Genomic DNA, 24,589 nt, shown 5'->3' with positions numbered 1-24,589 from the left:
CCCCCGCCCCCCCGTCGGGGGCAGTGAGTGAGTGGCTGCGTGGTCTTTGGCTGCCTGCCTGGTTAAACAACACCTGGCTACAGGTATTGCTTCTAGATGGCTGGAAAATGGTGCAGGTCGTCCAAACAGTATTGCTACTATCACGTGCATACAGGGCACTTTCAAAGTTGCATTGCACTCCAACTTCCCTTGGCCGATAGGATAATGTGTTGGGGATATTCTCATTTTCTGTCTTGAAAAGGGCTCTAGCATAGAGACCAATGACAGAATCTGGGTCATTACGAGCATTATGCTGGGAGTTAAAAATACATTGGTAAAACAAATAGCGAATAGGTAGACACTGCTGTTTTAGTAGCTTTTGAGTCATGGTTCATACTTATGTACCAAAATCACTACACAGGCCTGATTCCTAAATGACTTTAAGCTGCAGAGTTTCCATTCTTTCACTTCAGAGGCACACAGGGATCCCAAAGCCCTATCCCACTTGACACTATAAATTCTCAAAGAGTAGAATGACATTATCATACCAAAGTGCCACTATGAAACATGACAGACTAAAATTCATACTACTATTTTAGACAAAGAACACATTTTGGAATATATTTTTTTTTTAAGCATTCATCTAATACATACATTCATTTAGTAAAAGTTATGCAATAAGGATACACAAACTAAGAACAGATCTTTTAAACAGAGAGACCATATCACGAGAAGCTGGATCTCAAGCTTAGAGTCAAGAATTAATGAATTCCTGCCTTGACTGCCAACATGCTGTTGACAAGTCATACATAACTTTTAAGTCTCTAATTTTTGTTTTCTTAATTGGGAGAGAGGGGTGGGAATTAATACTGGCTATCGAGGAACTCCCAGTACCACCACCCAGATATCTACTCAGAAAAATATCATCAGAAAATATAAATTAGGAACATTATTTTTAAAAGAAAACTTTTTTTTTTAAATAAGACAACAGGCAGACCAACATATGCACACACATCCTGAACATTAAAAGAAAAAACCAATTATTAGTTCCTACTGGTTTTCTTTCTATCTCCTTTCTAAACTGAGAATTATGCATTAGGTAGACTTCCACGTCTGGTCTAAACAAAGCATACCACAGCAATCTGAAGAGCATTTGAAATCATGAGGACCATATCCATCAAATGAGAAGAAGTGTTTTATTTCACACACTATTTACAACTTAATACAGAGATCTAACAAAATCGGCAGGCTACAAAATGGCTAATGAGAAAGAAAAGCATCACTTTATTATATTTGGAAGTTGTACTCTACCTCAGCCTAGTTATGGAGGGTGGATACCCACACTGGTCAGAGTCTGCCACTGATTTCAGTTACTTTTCCCATTGTATTACCATGGCAGCAAGGCTATCTTCTCTTCAAATTAGTGAACAGCTAGAATAAGCAACAGTTTAAAAAAATAAAAAAAGAAGGAAAAAAGTGTCTTTGATTTGACATTGTGTAGTGACAAGAAGAAAGTACAGTGGGCAACTGGGTATGGATTTTATCCAGCAGTTCCAACCTGCTGCTCTCAGCTGTCACAACAGGATATAGGTCACCAGTAGTCCTTCAGATATCCCCAGCCCAAGGTTATTCACCACTTAAACTAAAAGCTTTACATGCAAAATATCTGCTGTTGCATATCTTCCCCAAACTGCCCCAGATGCTTCAGGACAATAAGCGTATCACAGAATCAAACCTCATTCTTTTTAAAGCCAAATCTATTTTGATATCACCTGCGATCCAATGTATGCCCTTCAATGAGGTAGCCGAAGGAAACACTTCTGTATGCTGTATCAATCCACTACATTAAAGGACAGGGAGGGGAGAGAGAGGGCGGGGAAAGTAACAGCTAGACTAGTTGTATGGTTTCCCAAGTATAAGAAAAATAGTGGTTGTAGGAGACCTTTTTCTTACAGCCAGAAAATAAAACAGCTATTTTCATTTTTTAAATAAAAATAAGCATTGGGGAAGAGAAGACTAGATGCAATAAAAAAATACCTGTAAACCTATTCCCATTGTTTGGTTTGTTTCCAAGTTTAGTAACTTCAAAATCAAAGCAAGTGTTTTAACTGATGACTTTCAAGAAGCTAGTCTGAAATAATAGCATCATCAGATGCTTACCAAATCCCTTCCACCATTCCCTGCTCCACAACCACACACTTGAATCATCTCTCTTGGGCATGTTTGACCAGCACCAAGACAACAATACTAATTTTTATCAAAACACACCAGCCATCTTGCAGGGAAAAGAAAGAACTGTAAGGAATTGTCAGGAGTAATAGTAGGCATATTCTCTCTTTAGAAACTCCTCCTCTAGCTTTTAAAATAAGTCCAGAAAAGGGAATAAGAATGTCACCACTCCAGAAGCGTCAGTGATAAATAGAAAAAGGAAGAACACAGGCCGATGCACAAGGGATAAGGATGCAAAGCTGACGCAGCAAGGAAAAGATGAGGTATAATAGAGTCATAAGCCATTTACACAAAAGAGGAAATGCTAAAAAGTTCTGAAGCATTTCCATAAGCAGAAGAAATCAAGTCATGTAGCAATGTAAAAAAGATGTTTACATCTAATGCTATTTACCTTAGCAGTTAATGGGATTCCATTGTTTATGTTAACAAACTGGTTACCATTAATTCACTCAAAAGGCATAAAAGTACTGTTTGTGAATAGACACCTCTTCGAATTCAGTATTTCCTCATGGATCCAGCTACTTACATTTAAATAGGTGATAGTGGCTTGCTACTGACTTACCAGGGTAAACTCGAATTCACCGTGCTAATAGAACCAGTTAAATAAGAAACAATACTTCTTTCAAAAATGCCATATAAATTAAATTCGAGGGTTTTTTAATGTTTTGGGTTGAACAATCTTCATTACATTTTTAGCACATAAAAATTGATATGGAAACTGTTCCACAAGTTGTTTGGAACATTCAGTTTTCCGATCTACGTAAATGTAGGGGAAAAAGTGAAGTGCACACCCTGAAATAATTTGGCATTAGAGACAGATTACCTACATCCTTTAGCATTAAACAAAGATAATTTCCTCAACAGAGAAGCCTCATGAAATGATTACAATACTGTAACTACAAAATTGCAGTCAGCACCTGCTAAACAACCTCTTTATTTTAATCACCTATAAATATTCAGACTTCGGGCAAATCAAAAATATACATCTTTATAACAGTTGTCAACAAGAACAAAATAAGTTTTATACTGTCCTAAATAAAACATGCAATCGTCACACATTAAGCTGCTTATTTACTACAACACTGTGAAATTCTGGAGATATGAATTAGATTATCAATTAGATACTAGATCAGAAGAAAATGCACAGAGAATACAAAACAATCATGAGATCTGCTTCTCAGGCAGCAATGAATGGGGCATCCTGACGCCACAGTTTCTATTGCCTTTGCCAGTTCAAATACCATGGGAAATGTATAGACTTCTTTTTTGAATGTTTTGTCACAAAAGTCTTATCTTTCATAGAATCACATTGTGGAGCTATCTCTAAACACATTTGGGGATCTTTCAGAAACTCCATTAATATTTCTTGTATGTGAATGATTATTAGCCTAATTTTTCTATCACCTTTTTCTAAAAGAAAGACAGAATCTTTCAGTCTAATAGCTATCATTTCATATTCTCCAATATAGCCACAGAACATCAGTGAAATTACAAAGATAGGAAAATGCGGGAAGTTTACCTGTGGATCATAACGCTTCCATATTCAAAGCCCTACCAGTCCCCAGAGATACTAACATTTTCCTGCTTTTCCGTAACTCTAAACAAGGGTCCAGTTTCTGAGCCCAGTAAACCTGGCTGGGCTCTGTCTAACACGCATTGAAGAAAACATCCTACATGGCAGACAGGGACCCTCATACACTCGTTGTATAGAGATTCCACTATCCTAGTCATTTAAAACGGTCCGCACACCAGAGTGCAGAGATGCTCCAGCCAGGGATCAAAGAACAGGAACATCTCTATAAGAGAAGTTCCTTCTTCTCTTTAGAGACAGAAAAGAGCGGCTCAGTGCAAGGAATGCAATGCTCCTGAACTAATTCTGCTCCCATTTTCACAGTACTCTCTGCCAGGGACATCCCTGCTTGTAAAGCAATAAGCCAGTCCAAATCATTCGACCAGGTACTACGAAGACTGTATATGCATACGGTCTAGAAACAATTGGAGTTTACCTCTAGTGATGTGATATTGGGGAGCAATCAGCTGATCATCTTAATTTCTTTTAAGAAGTGTGAAATTCATTCTTTCTTACTAAGAAGCAAGATTTAATTTTGACATTGTAACAGCAAGAAGTAGTTGGAAGCATCACAGAGACTGGAAGGTACAAGACAAAAGATCACATTAAAGATTTTGCTCTGAACAAGCTTTAATTCAGAAAAAAAAAGAGAAAATATAACTCCACAAGGCATTCTTTGGAGAACCAGGGCTTTCAGCAGGCTGCACCTAAAATCCAAAGAATCAATGCAGCTCGCATGGGAAATTTAGATGGTCAATGAAACATAGGAAAGCCAAAACAAAAATGTTAAGACTTTCCTAATACTTTTAAAGAGCTTAAGAGAGGTTCTATGCAAGTATATAAACAGGAAATGTAATACAGTACTAGTTCAAAAGTAGGTAAAATGAAAAACGAAGTAGTAGACAGAAAGTGTTTAAAAGCTGAACAACATTTTCAAAAAAATTCCAAAAGCAAGTTAGAAACATTGGGAAAAAATCCAGTAAAGTTAAAAGAAACCCCAGCAAATGAAAAATTAATCTGGGATTCAATAAAAAGCCAAAATAGCTAGTGCAACCCCAGGTCAAAAAGGCAAGGAACATGATCTCAGAGCAGGAAAATCATAGCCCCTAGGTAGGGGCCCTACCTAGAAAACCATGTTAACAAAGCTAACTTCACACATTACAAATCAAATGTACCCTAAGTGGTAGGGAGAGGACTATAAAGAGCCTGGTACAATCATGTATCCATAATTCAAGGCCTCATTATTCAAAAGGTGGTGACGAATTGAGGATAGCACAGAAAGAGCAACAAGGACTGAAGGTGGGCTTGAATACACTGTTACGAAAAACAGCAAAAAGCTGAACGAGTCAGCATTCAAATTATTAGCAACAGACCTACATAATACCACACCACCACACTTTCTTCCCTCTAGACACCACCATGTTCAATGCTTTGACTCACAGATAGACTTTGGCAAACAGAGGACAGGCAGGAATAACAATAATGATTTGAGAATCTCCTACAGATGTAATCATCATAGCTCTTGACTGGTGTGAGTAATGGGATAGAATTAAGGAGAAAAATTAGGGTGAGTCGGGAAGAATCTTTTAAGCCAATGAACAAGAAACTTCCCTTGGGAGCAAATGCTGCCCCCGCTTCACTGGTCAGGGCTTCCCCTGCTAGCTGAGGGATAAAGACCCAAGAAAGAAGGTAGCACTGTCCCTTCAGATTTTCCTCCACTGTCTTTCCCAAGCACAAGGATACAGATGTTTTGCAGTGCTACTGCTCATCTGTGAGGGACTGGGATGACCCTAAGATCTGAGAGCCAGGGTTTGGGCTCCTTTACCCTCCGCGCCAGGTGGAATGCAGCAAAGCACAGCCAGGAAACACAGTAAGACCCCAGTCCCGATTCTTCCCGAAGGGCTCCTCGTAACGGAGCTGTGCGTCAGCTTTACGCACTTTTTTGGAAGACAGGCTTTCCTTAACCCTAAGACATTATTAACAGCATTTAATGGGCTTTAAAACAGATATAATTTTGCCCTAACAATAATTTCAGTTTATCGTGTACTTTAGGAACTTTCAGAGTAAGTTGCAGAACTTCCCATTGCATGTTATCAGCTGTACCAAGTAATGAGCTGTGTCCGTAAGCACTCCTTTAAGAAAGCTAGTTAACCTAGTGTTGCATGTACAAAGGATCAGAAGACATGAATGGAAGATTTGGCTGGCTTCAAATATTTAAAATAAAACTGTTATCCAGATCTAAACAATGTTGAATGATGCTATCACGGCATTTTAACTTCCAAAAGAATCCAATAAGCTTTTGTGAATATCATTGACAGAACAGTACATGATACTACAAGAGCTATTAAGAAGCTACTTCTTGGAAATGAATGATAGCACAAATCACAGACAAGCCCTAGTTTTCATACGGCCATTAAATACATGTCATTTTCAACTTGCCACTACTTGCACCTCCTGTAACAATTATTCTCAATTTCTTTTCATCTGTCCCATAAAAAATGATTGCTTCTGCTTTACTTAATCCTCCACTTACATCAACCCTATTGTTCATTTCCTTCCCTTTCATCTTCTCCACATTAATTCCCCACATCGCTTTTGATCTAGCTTTTTGTTTCCTTTTTGCCCTACAGATTCTTCCTGATGAAGAATTTAGAGCCATAATGTTCATCTGACGTGCATGGTGATATTTTATTGATTCGCTACTCTGTCTATTAGTTTTGTATAATGAATAGCATTATACAAAACACAAGATGGGTTGCCCATGCCTATATCTTGGATCTTAAAAATCAATTTAACTGAACCTGAAAAATGATCCACTTTATTGGTAAATATTCATAATTAATTGGAGCAGCATATGCAAGGAGCAGCCAGAGAAAACAAACATTTCCTCTTCACAGTCCAAAGAATTACTCTTTGCCATAGTGGCAAGCCAAGTAAATAAATAATTGCGATTTTCACTGCTGCTAAATAAGAAATAGAAAACATCTCCAAGAACTGTTCCGTGTGGCTGTAATAAATGTCCACAGAAACAAGCTAACCTACATTATTCATCCCCCTGCAGAAAGGATGGTCCTTTTAGAACTGGAAAGACTGCAAGAAGTGGAGTAGCTGATTTTAGCTGATATAAACCATAAGTTACATTTTAAATAGATGCTATATTTAATTTTTAAGAAAAAAAAGGTATTCAGTTCAGGCAATTCTTAAAACTTAATGTGAACAAGTGCAAGTTTTATGTTCATAAATTAACAGCAATACCCATGTAAATAAACCTCTTAAAATATTTTACTTACCATACTGTACTGTACTTACCGTAAGATCATATAACCTAAGCTAAATTTTCTGTTTACTCTGTTGTATCAAAACCAGTCACTGGATAAAATCTCTGAGCAGTCCCAGAAGTAGAAGCCAGGACCAAGGCTCCCTTTCTTCCAGCCTCACAGCCCCATGGCCAGCCTGCAACTATGCTCCCCTCGGGCATTTGGTCTCCGGCCTCATGAATCGTGTATTCCTCACTACACCAGTAGAGCTTCAACAAAAGGAGGGCTTTAATCGCTTCCCACCACACGAGACCAGCAGAAGGGAGAGTGGCTGCTAGCTCTTAAACTGAACTCAATGCTAGTAGTGTTTGTTAGTCCACAGGTGGCAGTGCCAGTGTATGACCTTCAAGGGAGGCAGGTGCAGAAACACCCAATCCATCATGTGTCAGCAGCAATAGGTAGGAAAGGGATGCCAACACTTCAGCCCAGGCAAGATACTGGAAACTCCAAGCATGTGCAAGTACCAGCCCTCTCCACGGTTTTACTGGCAATAAAAAAAAAGTAAGCACCTGAAGTCTTTCAGATACACTAAAGGTTAATCCTGGATTTTGATGAAGGTACCCCAGGGATTAAAGATCAACATACCATCTGCATACAACACTGAGTTCTTCTACAGACCTAGGCTGGTTCTTCAGCACGCACAGTGAATCATTTGTCATGTTTATCATCACACAGTCACCCAAGATTAAGGCAATACTTACATATTGTAATACAATACAAAATTAGAGGACTAAACTCAACCATCCTCCCTCGGCCCTAACTACTGGCTGGGGACAGTCAAACGCTCTTTCTTTAAGGAAAACTGAAAAATACTTCACTAAGGGAAAAAGATTCAAAATACAGGTTTTAGGTCTCCTCACTTTTTCCTTTACCTGCTAGGGTTATTTTCATGAAAACAGAGCCTTTGCACTTGGCCATACCCATCACCTCTCCTAATCCACAAATTAAGCTCTCCCTGTAACATGAATACTTTGTGTCTGCCTGTACAAGATGATGACTTGGCAAGGGCACCATTTGGTATGACGAACACTGGCCACAGCACGGTTGTTGCCTAACCTCTGGCTCAGTGTTTTGCAGGCATCCTAACAGAAAAGCTTTGGGGAAGGACTAGAGAAGCAGAAGAGGGTAACTTTGTAATGGGTAAATTGAAACGATTGAAATGTCTGTTGTCTTTCTAGTCAATAGATGATAGAATGGAAAACTTAGGTATTCCTGAGCTTATTAATTTATATTAAGAAACAACAAATAACAGTAAAAATCCTTCAGCACAGACAACTGAAGCTGACAAAAAAGCCTATTTTTTCTGCTCTTAAGAAAACCCAGGAAACAAAACTTTTCTGTCCACTTATCTGCACCAATTTTCAAAGCAATCATACTCATTACTACCAGCTATGAAGACTGACACACATACACACCTTTGACAGTTCACAGGTGAAGCATCTAGGAAAGGTCAAAACACCTAGAACAATCAACAAGACCAGCTGTCAAAGCCCTAAACGCATAATGAAATGCTAAAATTCTAACACTGATTTTTTATACCTACAAAATGATGGCAGAATAAAGCAAAACAGATGTATTTTATGTATTGATTTTTTCATCAGTCTTGAAAATTTTTTGGCACATTCCTGAATAATAATTCTATGAAAAATGAATTCAGACAGGCTCATTCTGCGGCAACAGACCCTATAAGCTACAGCACCCATCATTCGGGTTTACTGTTAACTTCTGTTCTCTACAACGAATCATCTCCACTTTTTCCACAGAGATAGTTTAAAATCTGAGATTTTTTGAAAAATTAAGGAAGCCTTCTATTTTGCATTACAGCACCTATTGACTACAAAAATAATCAAAGCTTGTTAACATACATATAAAATGTAATTACCTGGCTGTGCATTGATCTTCACTGTGGGGAGTTTCCTTGTTATAACCACAACAAAAGTGGTGTCTAATGATAGTAATGGCAAGTAGGACTAGGAAAAATGAATATTCAGAATTATATGATTAATGAAAAGAAACTCTCAGAATCCCTGGAGCTTGACGAACTTTCTATCCAAGAAGCTGCCAGTTATTGCATTAAGTTTACACGTCTTCTGTTTGTTAATAATTGCAACATTTGATCATTTTGTAGCTTTGCACATCTCTCTATAGGAATCTAGTATCTTTCTGCCTATGAAATGGGGATTGTTTGAGTTGAATTAGCTTTGATGCCATTAAGAGCAAGGCCCTGGGCATTGATATTTTCTGATACAAAGAATTTCAGCCACTTCACAATGGAAACTTTTCACACATTTTTCTTCTGCGCAACCAGATAATGTAAAACAAAGAGGGATCTCTCTTTTCAAATTCTCCAATTCTTTCAACGTATCAAGCCATTACACTACTTGCTACTTAAAAAAAAAAAAAAAAAAATCACAATATAGATACATTAGTATTACATTTCATATCAAATACATGACACTTTTTTCTTCTTCATATATTTTGTTTCCAGACAAAAGACAGCAGAATTGTCTTATAAGTGATAAAAACTGAATATACTTTCTGTACAGATACATATTCTGTATCTGTACCCTTGCTGAAGGCATTAGTTAACAAAGCTCAAACTTGCAAAATCCTCGTTATCATTATGTTATTTAGGAACCTTATGTCTTCAGAAGCAGAGAAATACTGAATAAAGAAGCTCAATTAGACAGAAAATAGAGGTTTGAAGTACTTTACTCACCTAGTCAACCTAGTTGTGAATTAGGAGAATGTCAAGATGGAGCCGTACCAATAGGAACGCTGGTTTAACTGCTTTTACTTTATCTGTTGCTGTGACTTTGACATGTGAGGAAATAGGGACTATTTGGAATTAATCAATACTTTTATGTAATTCCAAACTCTGTATGCCAAACCACACACCTATTTATTGATGGTTTTTTTCTTGAGGTGCATCCTGCTTTATTATAGCCCTAAAAATGAAATCTATGTTTTATTCAGTTTGTTCGTTGTAGGACCTACACAGCCAAACACGGTTGAACTGAGACTTGCATCAACAGGTGTCTGCTGGGACATAAGCTATAGTAGGCTAGTTCCACTTTAAGCTTAGGCAGTCACAAAACTGTAACAGTAGTTTTAGGACTTTAGTAGTTGCCAGAATTACAGCAATTACAGGGATAGCAAAAGGCAGTGCCCCTACTGTCAAAGAGTAAATTTTTAGTCCATTTCTCAGATCTCCTATTAGAAATAAAATAGATTTATTTTGACAGCAAATGCTTGAACAGTAACTTTCACAGTTGCAGAGAAGGAGTCTGCCAGCCCTCCACACCTCTGGAAACAAAGCACTCTCTCTCGTCAAGATTCCAAAGGCTTAAGATTTTCCTGAATGCGGCCACAACATGGTTCCAGTCCCCTTAATCCAGCTGCTCAGTGCAGAGTCCATTTGCCTGGGAGATCTGGCTGCTTCTGATGTGAATAGTTCATAGACAAAGACTTCCCTCCACAAGAAGGTACCATCTGTCCTTTCTTGAAATGACATGACTGTGCCATTTACATAGATGCTGCTGCTGTGTTGTCGATCACATTAAGAGCTTACTTTTATTCAAAAAAAGTTTCTGAGACTTGACAATGACAGTGTGGTATCCTTCAACCCAAACCAGGTAAAGCTCCATTTCTGATCCAGCATGAACCATGCTCTCCGCGTAAGGCTGCCTGCTGGCAGGCTCCCTAACATAAAAAGCTGGCAGCTGTTGTTACACATTCACTATGATTTCAGCCCTAAATGATGAAAAGAATCTCCAGTAAACTCACGACTAAGAAAGCTGGAAGAGGAAAAGGACGAGTTTTCAGCTTACACCTACTCTAACAGAACCTATTTCTTCCCAATCCCTGGATTCAAGCCAGACCAGAGTAGGGGGTGTCGAATGTGATGTGGTCTTCACACTCAACAGGGTCTTTGCTTTTATACATGCAGGGTGAAGTATGGATGCTAACATTAGGCAGACAGACACCAGAAGAGCTCTTTGAACAATGAGGACGGATCTCATCTTTGGCATGGAGACAGCAAAGTCCACTACCTACAAGCAATTTAAAATATTATAATGGACTTTTTCATTGTCACTCAGGAATTCTGGGGAGAACTGAAAAAAGATGGTAACTCACACACGCTTTAACTAAGGTAGGCATTGTATATACTTTTCAATATGGAATTGTACAGTTCCTACAAAACCTGGCATGCTGAAGCACTTTGGTGCAACTGAAGAGTTTGTTTCTGTGGAGAGAAACATTGGGCAGGCTTTTCCTACAAGACAAGAACGCTTCTGATCCATGAAGTAACAAGTGCCAAACAATCAGCAGTTCCTCAGTAAAGAAGAGAAAGACTTTGGTATCATTAGAATCCTTTTACCAATCAGCAACCAATGACCAATTAAAGGAACATTTAAATACTTTCTCATGCAATTAAAACCACAGATCACCTATTTCCAGGAAAATGGATTACAAAAGTATAAAGCTGCATGTACCATGAAATTTCAGTAACAGCGCAAGAATTTTAGAGCTTTCCGTGATCCTAGTAAGTCATTTCATTGTGTTAGATCTGATATCTGAACTGTCAATAGCCCGCATCTGTAAAAGTCCCATTTCCTCTGTCATGCAACATAATGCAGAATGATTTAACAAAAATGATATTATCCTTAAATTTACAGAAACAAAACAAAAACCTCAAGCCCAGAACAATAAAAAAATCTTATGTCTTATCCCTAGTGTTGCAAAAATCACTTCTTTGAAAGTAAGACATACTTCAATCACCACTATTAGTCCAACAAATATTTCTTAGCCTTGGATGCATGCAATCAAAATGGAGATTATCTCTACTATTTTAAATACAGATGCCTTACACTGCAACAAGGAGAAAAAACATCCTAGTTTTCCACAGCAGACTGCGCTAATGAAGAAGTTTCCATATAAGTTAAAGGACAGCATGCAACTCAGGGCAGAATTCCTACAGCACTGAAGCTCAAGGTTATGTAAACCCAAAAGATTGTTTACACAAAACATACTTTCTTAGAAAGGCCAAAATATGCAACCAGGGAAAGAAGAAAAGAAAAGAATGCAAAAAATCACAGTTCTCCTTGATTGAGAGATTTAAGACACTATGAAACAGTAATAATGCTATGTTTTTTTAGTAATGTGTTAAAATATGATTAAATAGGATGCATACATTTGTAGAAGTGTGCACTTAAGCACATACCAAAAATTTAAAGATAAAAATTCAAGTGTGAATATCCATGTAAAAATCATACAAAAAGCATCAATGTACAATACTGGCACAAACAGAATGATCCCTGCCATTCCTTTCTTGCAAATCACATAATATCTTTAGCATCAGCAAAAAATTAAATGACTTAACATTTAAAAGAAACCAGACAGTTCCATCATGCCCTAATGATCACCACAAAAGGAAACCATTCACTGAAAGAGTCCTTGTCTACATAACCCATTTCATTCCTTCAAATCAAATGGTACAAGCCAAGATGGCTACTTGCATAGGTAAAGACCATCCACAGATGTGCACCATAAAGCCATATCAAAGCTATATGTAGAACTCTCCTTGTGTGTGTTTGCTTTAGCACAAAATAATGAATACCCTCTTTGTAAATAACAGTTATATGAAAAGCATCATAATAGATAGGTTTTAACTCTGTATTTACAATATCCTTAAACTTGGGAATAGACATTTTATTTTTATTAATTCTCCCTTAAACTAATTGTTTCTAAAAGGAATATACACCAGTTAAATGAATGTGCCTCTATTTTTTTGCTTAAGCCAAACAAATATTTAAAGCCTTCAGTGGGAGAGGACAACCGACTAATACACAGTATTGGCATTATGGGAGTCATTCAAAGCATAAAGGGCAGCACGGAAAAAAAAATCAAGATACCTATTGGGGAAGATGACAAATAGCAATAAAGGCTGGTGAACTCAGCTGGAGATAAAGGGTACCTTACAGGTGAAAGCCTCAGACATCTTTCCTCCCAATGTTAATTATCTTCTACGTGCTTTGCACATATTGGGTTTTAATGTCATTACTTGACAAGAAAAAGATTTAACATAGTAAGATATACTCAGAGATTTTTCCAAGTCATGAAGCTGTATCTAAATCTTATTGTTCCGAAAGTTACTTGTCCTTTTTATTTACTCTTCAGACACTTCTTAGGGATAAGACTAAATCACAAAATTTGCATTGAGCTTTCTTCAGTGCTGGCGCCAAAGACAGGCACCACTGATACAGGTTCAGAGCTGGTGCACTATGTTCCAGTTCAAATGCAATGCAGGCTAGTGCTGTTTTAACAACAACAACAAAACAAAACAAACAACCCAATTGTTTAATTGTTTAATTGAAAAATCCACCAAACTATGTCATGTGGATTAAAACAATTCCTGATTTAATATTTTAAAGAGATAATTAGGCCTAAATGAGAGAGAAAATACAACATTATCAGATTTTGAAGAAATAATATAACCTGTGAGCCCATGTTGTTTTTAATTCTGATCTAGAGAAGATGAGTAATACGTGCTTTAAAATTCTAATTTTAAGTACTGATATACGCTGGTAATTAGGAAAGCATACAACAGAGATGAAATATAACCTAGAAGACCAAATGAGAATTTATACTCTGAAGTAATTTCATCTGTTAATCACTCCAGCTGACTGTACCAGAAGTAAACTTGCTAAAATGATAAGCTAATGGAGACCATTAAAAAATTCCAGATGAAGAATAAAAAACCCAGCGCACATCCACAGAAAGAGCTAGGCAGATTTAGTAATCAGATTAATAGTTCCAAATGACTGAAAAATGCCAGAGTTGTGTGTAACACAGAACATACTTCCTATTGCCATTTTCAAAATAATTTCCCACCTATTCTGGAAAGCATTACTAATGTTGAACTTTCTGGGGCACACCCTTAGCTTTTGAAACAGCTTTTGTTGGGAATGTGAATTGTTCAACAGATTCAAAAGATCCCACTCAGTAATGCTCCTAAAAGCATTTATTCTTAAGGCCATCTAGCACTTCAGTTGTTTCAAGCACATTTTTACAAAGCAAAACCACATATTATGAATTGGGATTTATGACATAAATTACAATAAACCAAGTAATGAGTATTTGTACTCCGCAGGGTCAGCCTGAGCAATTTTAAACCAACCTTTGGTTCAGTTTGGATTGCAGATGTACCCAACATAATGGGCCAACATGATTTGATCTCACCACGGACTTTGGCTGGGTAGACTGACAGACAGATTGACTGTGACTGACAATGACCATCCCTTGGCCCTTTCCCCTCTGTTCCTATTAACCTCCCTATTTCAGAAAGTTTTCCTTTGCCAAGGCCAGGAAAAATCCATTAGCTGTGCAAGGGAGAGGGTCTATTTCGCTCTGTTTTATCTTAAGAGTTGCTGCTGTCTTGTTCAAGGGCATCCTATTCTGGTTTTGTTCTTGGTCTGTTTAACTGTTAAATAAAGGCGGCCCAAGCTCTCAGTTTCCTGAGATTTGGATATACTATCTATCTCTACCCTCCTCTTAATTTATTAATGTTATCTTCAAACAACAAAACTGGTCTTCAGCCTTGCTTATTGCCTATTAAGTGTTCAAGGTCAGGTTGGACAGGGCTTTGAGCAACCTGATCTAGTGAAAGATGTCTCTACCCATGGCAGGATGGTTGGACTAGATGATCTTTAAAGGTGCCTTCCAACCCAAATCATTCTGTGATTCTGTTATGCTGACTGGCCATCAATGTAGCTTTCCTTTGAGAGTTCAGATAATAAAATTAACATAAAAGACCCTAAGCTACTCAAAAGTATATTCGTTATAAATCAACAATATGCAAAGCTCACCATCATCAAAATCAAGATGCCAGTTTAACCATAAGCACTTTTCATTAAACTATTTCCCTTCTCCCCTATCAGCTAGGAGAAAGTATTCATTTAAAATGGGATAAACTGTGCATGCAAACTAGCCTGTTAGCATCAAACAGCTGCTCCAACAGTGACAAAGAGGTCACTCTGTGAAAATACACAGTGATTACGGCAATAAAGGAAACAGCTGATAGAGGTTAGATGGTGGAAACAAGAGGGCAGCCACAACAGAAAGACAAGGTTGGAATGAAGACAGAAGGAGCATGGGAGGAGCAGAAGAAGAGCTTGCCAAAAGGCATGGGTCTGGCACACGGAGCTATGGCATGAGGGGGAAGGGAAGAGCCTTAGTGCAAAGTTGTCCGACTCCTCCCATCATCACACCGTATTTTCAGTTTCTTACAACTCAGATGAACTCTATCTAGGCTGAACAGTCATTTAGAAGTGATTTCAGAAAGGGGAAATTTCCGAGAGAAATATGCAGCCATTTCTGACACAGAACAAGAATACATTTTTGGCCACATTACTAAGTTCTATTGATTTTTCTATGAAAGGCTGCAACATCTCCTTTATGATTTGGAACAGAGGCTTGAAAATCTGCCTGGGAAGTGAAACTGTTGGAATGCAGCTCTATCATCCTCCTGCAAACTGCATAACTTTGGACGAGTTCTATGCATTTCAAAAAACGAATCCCGTCTATATCTTTAGATCACCACACTTCACAGCTACATTTCTAGAAGACGCTTCCTTGTATTTAACACGTATCAGCCCAGGGCTGAACATGGCTTCCCCTGAAATTGTCATTTTGGATTGCAGAATACCAGGTCAAGTATAAACCTAAAAAAACTGCCACCTCTGTGGTTTCAATGCTTACCAAAGGAAGCAGCAGCAGTATAAACAACCTACAAGCAACAAAAAGTGGACATTGAGCGCCCCATGACTGGAGAAAGCAGACTGGAACAAAGATTGGAAGTGTCAGTGAAGGAGGTGCAGAAAAGATGGAGAGGAAAATTTGGAGCAAGAAGTAAGGTGTGGGGGACTCACTGAGCAGGAAGACTAAAAATGGAGAAAGGAAATGGAAGTGGTAACAGAAACACATTAAACCTTCCTTCTAAATGGAAGAGATGGAAGCATGCACAGATTGTGCACGGAAGAAGGGGCTAGAAGCATAGGATGAAGGAAAAGAGAACTATCTAAGGAGTGGAGAGTTATCTTAGAAAAAGGACTAGCCAGACAAATAGTAAAGTAGAAGAAATGGGACAAGCAAAAACAACACTGAGGCCCTGGGAAAGGAAAATGGGAAGGAGGACCAAGCACGGATGAAAGCCTGGAGGCCTGCAGAGCAGGGCACAGCTACGTGGGAGAAGGTCCTGTAGAAGAGAACCAAGACTGATCGCTAAGTGATGTGGAAGTCCAAAGGGGAGACTCAGACTGGCCAGACATCGAGCATGGACAAGGAGATGAGGGGTGGAAACTAGGACTAGCCAGAAGAACGAACTCAGAACAGACAAGCTGGGAAAAGGGAGGACTTGAAAAATGACACATGAGTAGTAGTGAGCAAAAAGAAGCAAACACGCAGAAGGCACAACCTTTGAATGCTTGACCACCCTTTAGAAATGGAGTCTGGAATAAAACTCAAATTCCTGACCCTTACTGTTCATTTCTATTACTGTGCTGTGCAGAACATAGCAGTCTTACCAGCAATTACACTCTCAGCTCACTGCAGAGGTCCATGCAAAGACCTTAATGGATCCAACCCAGCTAACAAATCCTCGGAGTATCAGCATTACATTACAAAGCAAATTGGGGGGAAAAAAAAAAACAGAGGAAGAACTTATTACATAAGAACATAGGGAGTTCTCTCTCTCACACACACACATACAGAGTTGCTAAATTCAGACACAACTTTAAGTGAATGTGAATATCATGAACTAATAAAATTTGAGATATGAGGCACTACCTGGCTTCACCTCCTTTGTATACATATTTTAAATAGATTCTAATGTCGTGGACACATTACTGCATGATACTTATTAATGAAACTAGTCTCCAAATTGTTCAGGTAGGCTTGCTGCATGCTACTCAAGCCTTAGTCCACAGATAGAAGTATTGTTTTCTTCATCATACTTTTCACGTCTCCCTTAGCACATAGTATTTCACTCTTCCACATTAGAGAAACATCAGTTTATTTTCACCACATTCCCATCATCTCACACCATCTAGTAGAGGTGAGACATGAACAGATTATAGTTTTAAAAGACCCTAAACACATGATGTACGTCAAACCTGATACTGCAGAGTACTTTGCTCTGTAACTTTCAATGTTCTGATAGCAGTGATTTCCCCAGCAGCTGTAAGTATTCAGCATTTCCATGACTGATTCTAGTGCGAAGTTTAAGGCCCAGAGAATGAGGAGCATACAAAATTGACTGCATTTATAGAAAGCATGGTTTCAAAGATTTGGCTAGCACCTCTGAAAGACTTTGGCAGAGGCAGAGATAGAAGTCAGCACACAGCCCCATTAACCACAAGACTGACCTTTCTCTTCCTTTCCCTCCCCTCCTACATTGCCTCTCTACATTTCCACAACAAATGAAACAAAGGTCTATAGACAACAGTCCCCATCACTACACAAACTATGGGAAATGCCCAGAGCTGGCCTATATAACACACTGAACAGGGAAGAGACTCTGCATTCAGTCACATAGCTAACCCTATTGCAAAATGCACACCTGACATCTGGCATTCCTTAAGTCTGAGTGATTTTGGAACTGCAACAACCACCTTTAAAATAAAGACTGGTGCATACAATATTACCTGAAATAATTCTAGCATTATGGACTTATTGGTCTGTTTTGGTTTCCAGTTGATTTCAATTTATTGTATGTCCTTGAGATCTGTAGATTTTCTCTGGAAAATGAAATAAACCATTGGGAGTAGGTTATGACTACTTAAATCAAGTTCCTTTTTTTATTCTTTAGATGAGCCACAGACAGTGATGCAATTCATTTTTAATAATTTAAAATCATTTCCCTCTTCCGGCATTCAGAACAACCTTGTTCTTTCTTAACTCTTTCAATAACAGCACCTTTAGCCTGATCTTGGAAGGAAAAAAGTGGTTAACAAAATGCACTGTTTATTTCCAAGTCCTTCCTCTAAATCCCCACCACACACTCAACTTCTGAACCCACTGACTGGTCAGTATTAACCAAACGTACTAAAATCCCTTTAAGTTTTATGAAAATGAGAAGCTGCACAGAGAACAAAATGAGTGTCCCCATTCAGCTCTTGGACAGACAAGGACAATTTGGTTGTCACCCAGCAGCCGGGCTGGCCAACCTGTGTGTGAGTGACTGCACAGCAGACCCAGACCTGCTTTCTGGCAAGACAAATGGGGAACATGAAGTCACCTGTGAACAAGCAGAGGATTTAAGAAAGGAAGGTGACACGGTGACAGGCAAATGAGGAAACGACCAGGTGAAGCTACGGGCAGGAAGAAGTATTGCAGTGAGAGTTTCCTAGCAGGCAAGAAGTTTGCTGTAGTTACTGATGTGGACAAATAATGGGGACCCGAGAGACAACCCTGCAGACCAGCCAGTTCCAGTAATGCCAGACTGCTCACAGCCTACCATGCCACCCAAGACATCATGCAGCTACCTGAGCATCCAGTGCTGCAGGGATCTTGGGTTTCTTCAAGCATCTAAGAGACACTCATCTCCTACCAACACGTCCTAGGTGCCACCATCTGAGGCAATTGGCCAGGACTGCCCTTTCTTTGACAAGGAAGAGAAGTAGTGAACGGCAATCGCCAGAGACAATACCAGTTCAGCTACATTGCTGGGGAGCAGAGAAGTACAGGCAGCACAATCAGCCTGTTTCTGCAAACTGATTCCCCTTAGTATAAAGAACATCATGACTGCAAAGCAGCCAGTGGGGAAGAGACACAGGCAGAGCATCTGTCACCTTGCCTTCCTTCCACTCATTTTCCTTAAGCATCAACAATAGGAGTATCTGAGTATCATTCACTGAGTATTTTACACTGATCAATCACACACTTATCACTACAGCTTTCATGATATTCTTTGTTGTAGAGGTGTCACAACATGGCACAATGCAGTGTCACGTGGAGATGTGCGCGCCAGTTCTCAACAAGTTAGTTCAACAAGGAGCAGTACAGCTGCATTAATGCAGCACTGCCCAGACTAGGTTAGCCAGAACAGGTTCCTTTGTACTGTACTAAACTGTGCCATGTAAATGTATCCTAAATGGTGAACAGTACAGAGCACAATGCCTCTTTGGTGACTACTGTATATAAATAATAAATAGGAATACTATCCATTGATGAGCCTGATCATTTGTACCTCTAATCTTCATTCTCATCCTCCTACAACCGAGGTTCCCTGGTTTTATTAGAACATCCTGCTTGCATTCAAATCTTCCTTACAACGGGCTTAATAGCCAGACGTACAGCTGTCCCACTAGTCTCGTATAGCAAGATCTATTCCACAGATCTCCGACTTCTACCAATAGCCAACATTGATACCGAATGAACTCTCATGAACAAAGCTATGTTTTCTTAATAATAACAGTTGTATAAACATAAGGTCTTCTCAGTTAAAGGGAAACCAACATCAAAAAGCAGTAAAACATGGAACCCTAAACCCTTCTTTCTTTGAAGAAACACGTTTGAAGCGAGGTGTTTCTAGTTATGGGTGAATGAAATGAGAATTCAGCTGCAACAAACGGACATCCAGTCCATATGAAAGACTAATTAGATCCATCTGAGAAGCTGTGTCTAAAACGGCTTCACATATTTCAAAGGAAAGCTCTTCCAGTCTATCTTTTGAGAAGACTACATCAAAACATTTAGTCACAGCTGACGCACATCTATCCACTACAGCAGCATTATTTTTCATAAGCCATAAAAGCTACATTAATGTTAATAATCTGACTTACTTAAAAATTAAATTAAAGGGGGGAAAAAGCAGCAAAGAAATTTAGAGCTAAGAAAGCAACTCAAAGCAGCAATGACCTTATAGTTTCCCCCTATGCCAAAGCATCAGGAGATCCCAAAGTCGAGTCTCATACTGAATATTAAATGTGCTGCGATTTGCTCAGAGAACAGAATTAAAGATGAAACACCATCCACAAGCTGCAGAGTTAACTATGGCTTTTGTGGTAATAAGCCAGGCTCTCAACGTTACATTAGCATGCTTTTAAATTGCTGAACCAGCAGGAGGAGCTCACAACATTTTTTAATCATTCTACAGAATTTGGGGAAGGGGGTTGGGAAGTTGGGAGGGGTTTTTGAGGGCAGGGAGGAGTTGGTTGGGCTTTTTCTTTCCAGTTTTGTTGGATGCAAAATCAATGGTAAAGAAAAGCATTCAAGTGATGCTTATGTAAGCAGTGTTTTTAGAAACTAGAAAATAATGATATGAATATTGTGGTGCAGGATCTGAAGTGTGCATGGCACACACATGAATTGAAGACAACACCCATGCTCCAAGGAGTTTTCAGTCTTACACCAAAAGACCACAGTAGGACTGGAAGGGTGGCAGGACACATTAAATGCTGTTATGCCAGAAACAAGGCTTTCTGAAGAAAGTGGTATGTTATCTGTATCGTTACGGGTATTTAATTTATATTTCAGTTTATTGTTCGCTGGAATTCCTGGAATCATTGGATCATGACCCACAGCAGAAAATAGTGTCCATTCTCATACCACAGGAGTTCATTGTATGAAGCCACCTGCTTGGGTAAGACTCTTCATCAGGTAACTTAGAATTAATCATTGTAAAAACCTAGCTCCCCGTCTGCCTTCTAAGAATTATGCTTTAAAACAATGAAAAGAAGTCTGATCCTAACACAAGGAAAATAAACATCCAAACTGACCACGCTTGCTTTTAAAATATTTTACATTTTAGCATTTCAGACCTTTCACTGCATTCTTTTGAAACATTTCTTCTAGGCTATATACCAGTGCCAAATCACATGTTACTTTAAGTTTTGTAGCAGAACTACAAATCTCCAAAAACTACTATAACCAAGCTATTACACTGCCCTGACACAGAGGGGAGAGCGTATTTAAAACTACACATTTAATTCATTCCTTTTCATGTCATTTTTAGTTCTCAACCTTGTAGGTATTTTCTCTATATGCTTATGGAGTACTATGTGAATAAACTAATCCAAGACATACAAACCCACAGCAACAATCTCTCTTTACAAAGCAAATATGCACCTATTGTACCAGTCCCTTACCAGATACTGCTAAACTGGCATGGTATTTAAAAAAACATGCAATCCAGATACACTCTGCTTCTCTTTTTGCTTAGTACACAACCACACCTAATACAAGTACATACAAATATTATGTGAGTATACTTAGTATTTACCTAAGCATTTTTACCTCTATCTCATCCAACATGTCCTAGCATCTAAATTCTCTGAGAGACTGAATGCAGCAGAGTGGAAATGCATACCAGAAACACCGTGTTCACAACATACTGAGGCCAAGGCCACTTTCATTTAAAAAACACAATGTCAGCAGCCACAGAAACATAGCAATTAAAGCACTTGCCCACAGAGTCAGAACACAAGGATCAATGCTCTCCTCAGACTGAAGGATTCAAGCACACAGTGCTTGCCTCCCAGGAGAAACCGTCCCCGCCCCATCAGGATAGGATGGGGCAGCCTCTACCCTTCCAGTAAATCTGCCACTGTACAGAAACGAATGCAGGATCCGTAAAGCCACAGAGTCAGTCAATAAGTAGGAGCACTACTACAGCCCAGTGATAACGGTAGTGCTTTGCAAGGGTGGAAATTGTGGCTTCTGCTCTCGCCACAGGGCTAGCTTATGCAAACCGCATTAAAATGCCATTACAGAAAACACTCAAGTCTTACAAACAGAAAATGCCCTGGATTTGAACCCGAATTAGAAGAGTAAAAGTAGGTACACAACCTCTAGAACAATAGATTCTATAGGCATACAACCTATAGAACTTGGTAATTAATTTTGTTTGCACAACTGCACATGTACTGCAATGGAGAATTTGTGTGCTACTCTGCAAGTAAAATATAAACTACTTGGAAAAAGACAGGAAAAGTTTTCTGCTTGCAGCTGTAAGGATTATCTAACTGATCTGCCCCATCCACTTGTGCCTTTACACATACACTTTCCCTTCATTGAAACTAATATAGGACATTGGAATAACAGTATATTTTATTCCATACATATAACAATATAACATATATAACATTCTGATATATAACAATATATATTTAGAACTAGACTAACCAGAAAATCTTCATTTACTGCTCCTGGGGATGTATGTTCATTTGTATCTCTACTGGCTACCCCTCTTATTGTTTTAATTCCTACAGGTATTTGCTTTTCATCCCTATTAATGCAGCCCTCTTATTTTTTTTATATGACCAATTAGTAATATATTATAATGTGCCTGAAGCATACACGAAGTGTAAAATGCTAGTAAAATAATTCTGGTATTTTATTGATTCTCTTAATAAGATTATTAATTTTATACTGATAGGGCTAGGCAATGTTATTCTTCTACGTGGAGTACTGGAAAGACAGAACTTAATATGCACTGAATTATGATCCCTCTCCATTCACATTTGTGTTTAAGGAATTAAATGTGGACTAAGTTTGCTTTCTGTATCATTGCTCTGATTTTACATTATACTATTCCTTTTTACACTTAATGCTTTGCATACGTCAGCTGCATCTAGTTTGATTTCTGGGTGATATTTCTTCTTAAGCATTTTTTCCTCGCCCTGAAGAGAATTTACAAAACAACAAAAATATTTCCTGAAATCATTTTAAAATCAACTTACCCCTCAGTCATAAAATTTAGAGCAAATGAATACAGCAGAGTTCTCCTAATTAAATGTTTATTACATTTAAATTTGAAGTCAAAGCTTAATCACAACTAGATATACATGAATTCACTAACTAAATTAAAGCATATAGATAAGTAGTTATCTACTCTATGCTGACGATACAGGATGTATTCAAATAATGACGACAGTAATGTCTTAGATTTGTATATTTATGCTCTCATTTCTCTCATTTTATGTACTATACAATAGGTTTTCTCTTGCAAATGTTAAGAGGTACACAGGCCAATTTTCTACCTACACAGATATCTAATAAATTCTTTACTTCTCATGAAAAAGATAGGGAAAAAAAACCATTGCTTTTTCCTAAAAATTATTTAAAATGTTCGTTAATCAATTTCTCATTGGGTTGAACAAGCTTCACAATTTTTTCAGAGAGATTTCATGTCTATACTATATTTACCTGTTCTTAAATTTGAATCTAGGAAGTGATCCAATATTTTGTGAAAATGGTAGCCCATTCTAGTGGCAATCTGAAAGAAGTAATTAAGCTTTCTCTACTCCTCTTATTCAGCGTTTGACCTATACAGGTCCCTCTGGAAATATCTCAAATTTCCATTTGCTCAAAGTAACTTCTGAACTATTTCACCTTACGCTTTTAAAAAAAAAAATAAACAACTTTCATTCACCACAACTTCAATGATAAGAAGCTACTTTATAACTGAAAACATCTGGAAATTCTTTGTCAACTGAACAGATGAGAAGATGAGGCTAAGTGGTCTGGGAAGGTATGCATCTACTACAGAGATGAAGAACCCTAACAGAAAGGGCTGTTTTCCAACATGAAAAAGGAGAATAACAACAACTACTTGCAGAGAAATCACGCAAATCATCAATAAGGAATTCTCAAGACAGAGGATTCCAACACTATAGCAAAAAAAACAGAAAATTGATTATGCCAAAAAAATTTTCAAGAATGCAGTTTATTGCATAAAATACAGCTACAAATTCCTTCGTGAACTAAAATTAGGTCCTCAACCTACGCATAGAGCAACGAACTTCAAACAAAAAGAAACATGACTGTATCTCCTAAAGTGTAATTACTTACTGCTGGTATCCATCATTTGAGCCTTTGGATTCATCCATTGCTTTTGTGAAAGCAGAGGTGTAGACAAAAATCAGGATGACCCATCCCTTTTCTACCACCTCCTCCACCACAAAGATATTAATACAAACCATTCTTTAGTTGTCTAATCAGAGTGACATTCATAACAGAAAAATAAAACTCACGAATATTGAAGGAAGGTGGGTGGGTTATAGCAGTGAAAAAATTGCACTACAGTCACGTAATTACTTATCGTTCATTCTTTTGTTGAATGAACATTACACAGGGGTGGATCCAATAAATTGAACTTTATTATTGGATACCTGGTCCAATGTATTTATGTTCTCCCTTGCTTAGGCCACTTACATTCTTTGCTGTTATTTTTATTATACATTTTAAGTGTATTACCTACAGGAAATCCATTCACATTGGAGAAGGTCGGTTCATGGCTGTCCGTGACACCGAAGTCCTCCACACACCAGTGGCTAAGGGGCTGCTCACAATGCAGCTGGGGAGGGCAGCTCCCATCCAACATATCATTAGCAAAGAGACTCCTCACTGGCTGTGAGCAGCCAGGAGTGGAAGTCTGCAAACAGGCAACAAAACCACCATCACATGGATCCAGAGCATCCTCGGTGGTAGACAT

General features: G+C 38.4%; 1 protein-coding gene across 1 annotated transcript in view; it reads right to left on the bottom strand.

Moving 5' to 3' along the window:
• The window catches only part of LOC104082556, a 27,888-nt gene extending 3,299 nt beyond the window's left edge, over positions 1-24,589 (bottom strand). Inside the window, exons 1-3 of the mRNA XM_009585730.1 lie at positions 24,356-24,589; positions 22,716-22,775; positions 128-292 (exon numbers count right to left, since the gene is read on the bottom strand). Coding sequence (XP_009584025.1) covers positions 128-292; positions 22,716-22,775; positions 24,356-24,589 — 459 coding nt within the window. The remainder of the gene's footprint in view (positions 1-127; positions 293-22,715; positions 22,776-24,355) is intronic.

This window comes from Fulmarus glacialis, unplaced genomic scaffold (assembly GCF_000690835.1).
Source record: "Fulmarus glacialis isolate BGI_N327 unplaced genomic scaffold, ASM69083v1 scaffold43690, whole genome shotgun sequence".
Taxonomy (NCBI): Eukaryota; Metazoa; Chordata; class Aves; order Procellariiformes; family Procellariidae; genus Fulmarus; species Fulmarus glacialis.
Note: the sequence above shows the minus strand (reverse complement) of the source record. Positions and strands in the feature narration are given on the sequence as shown.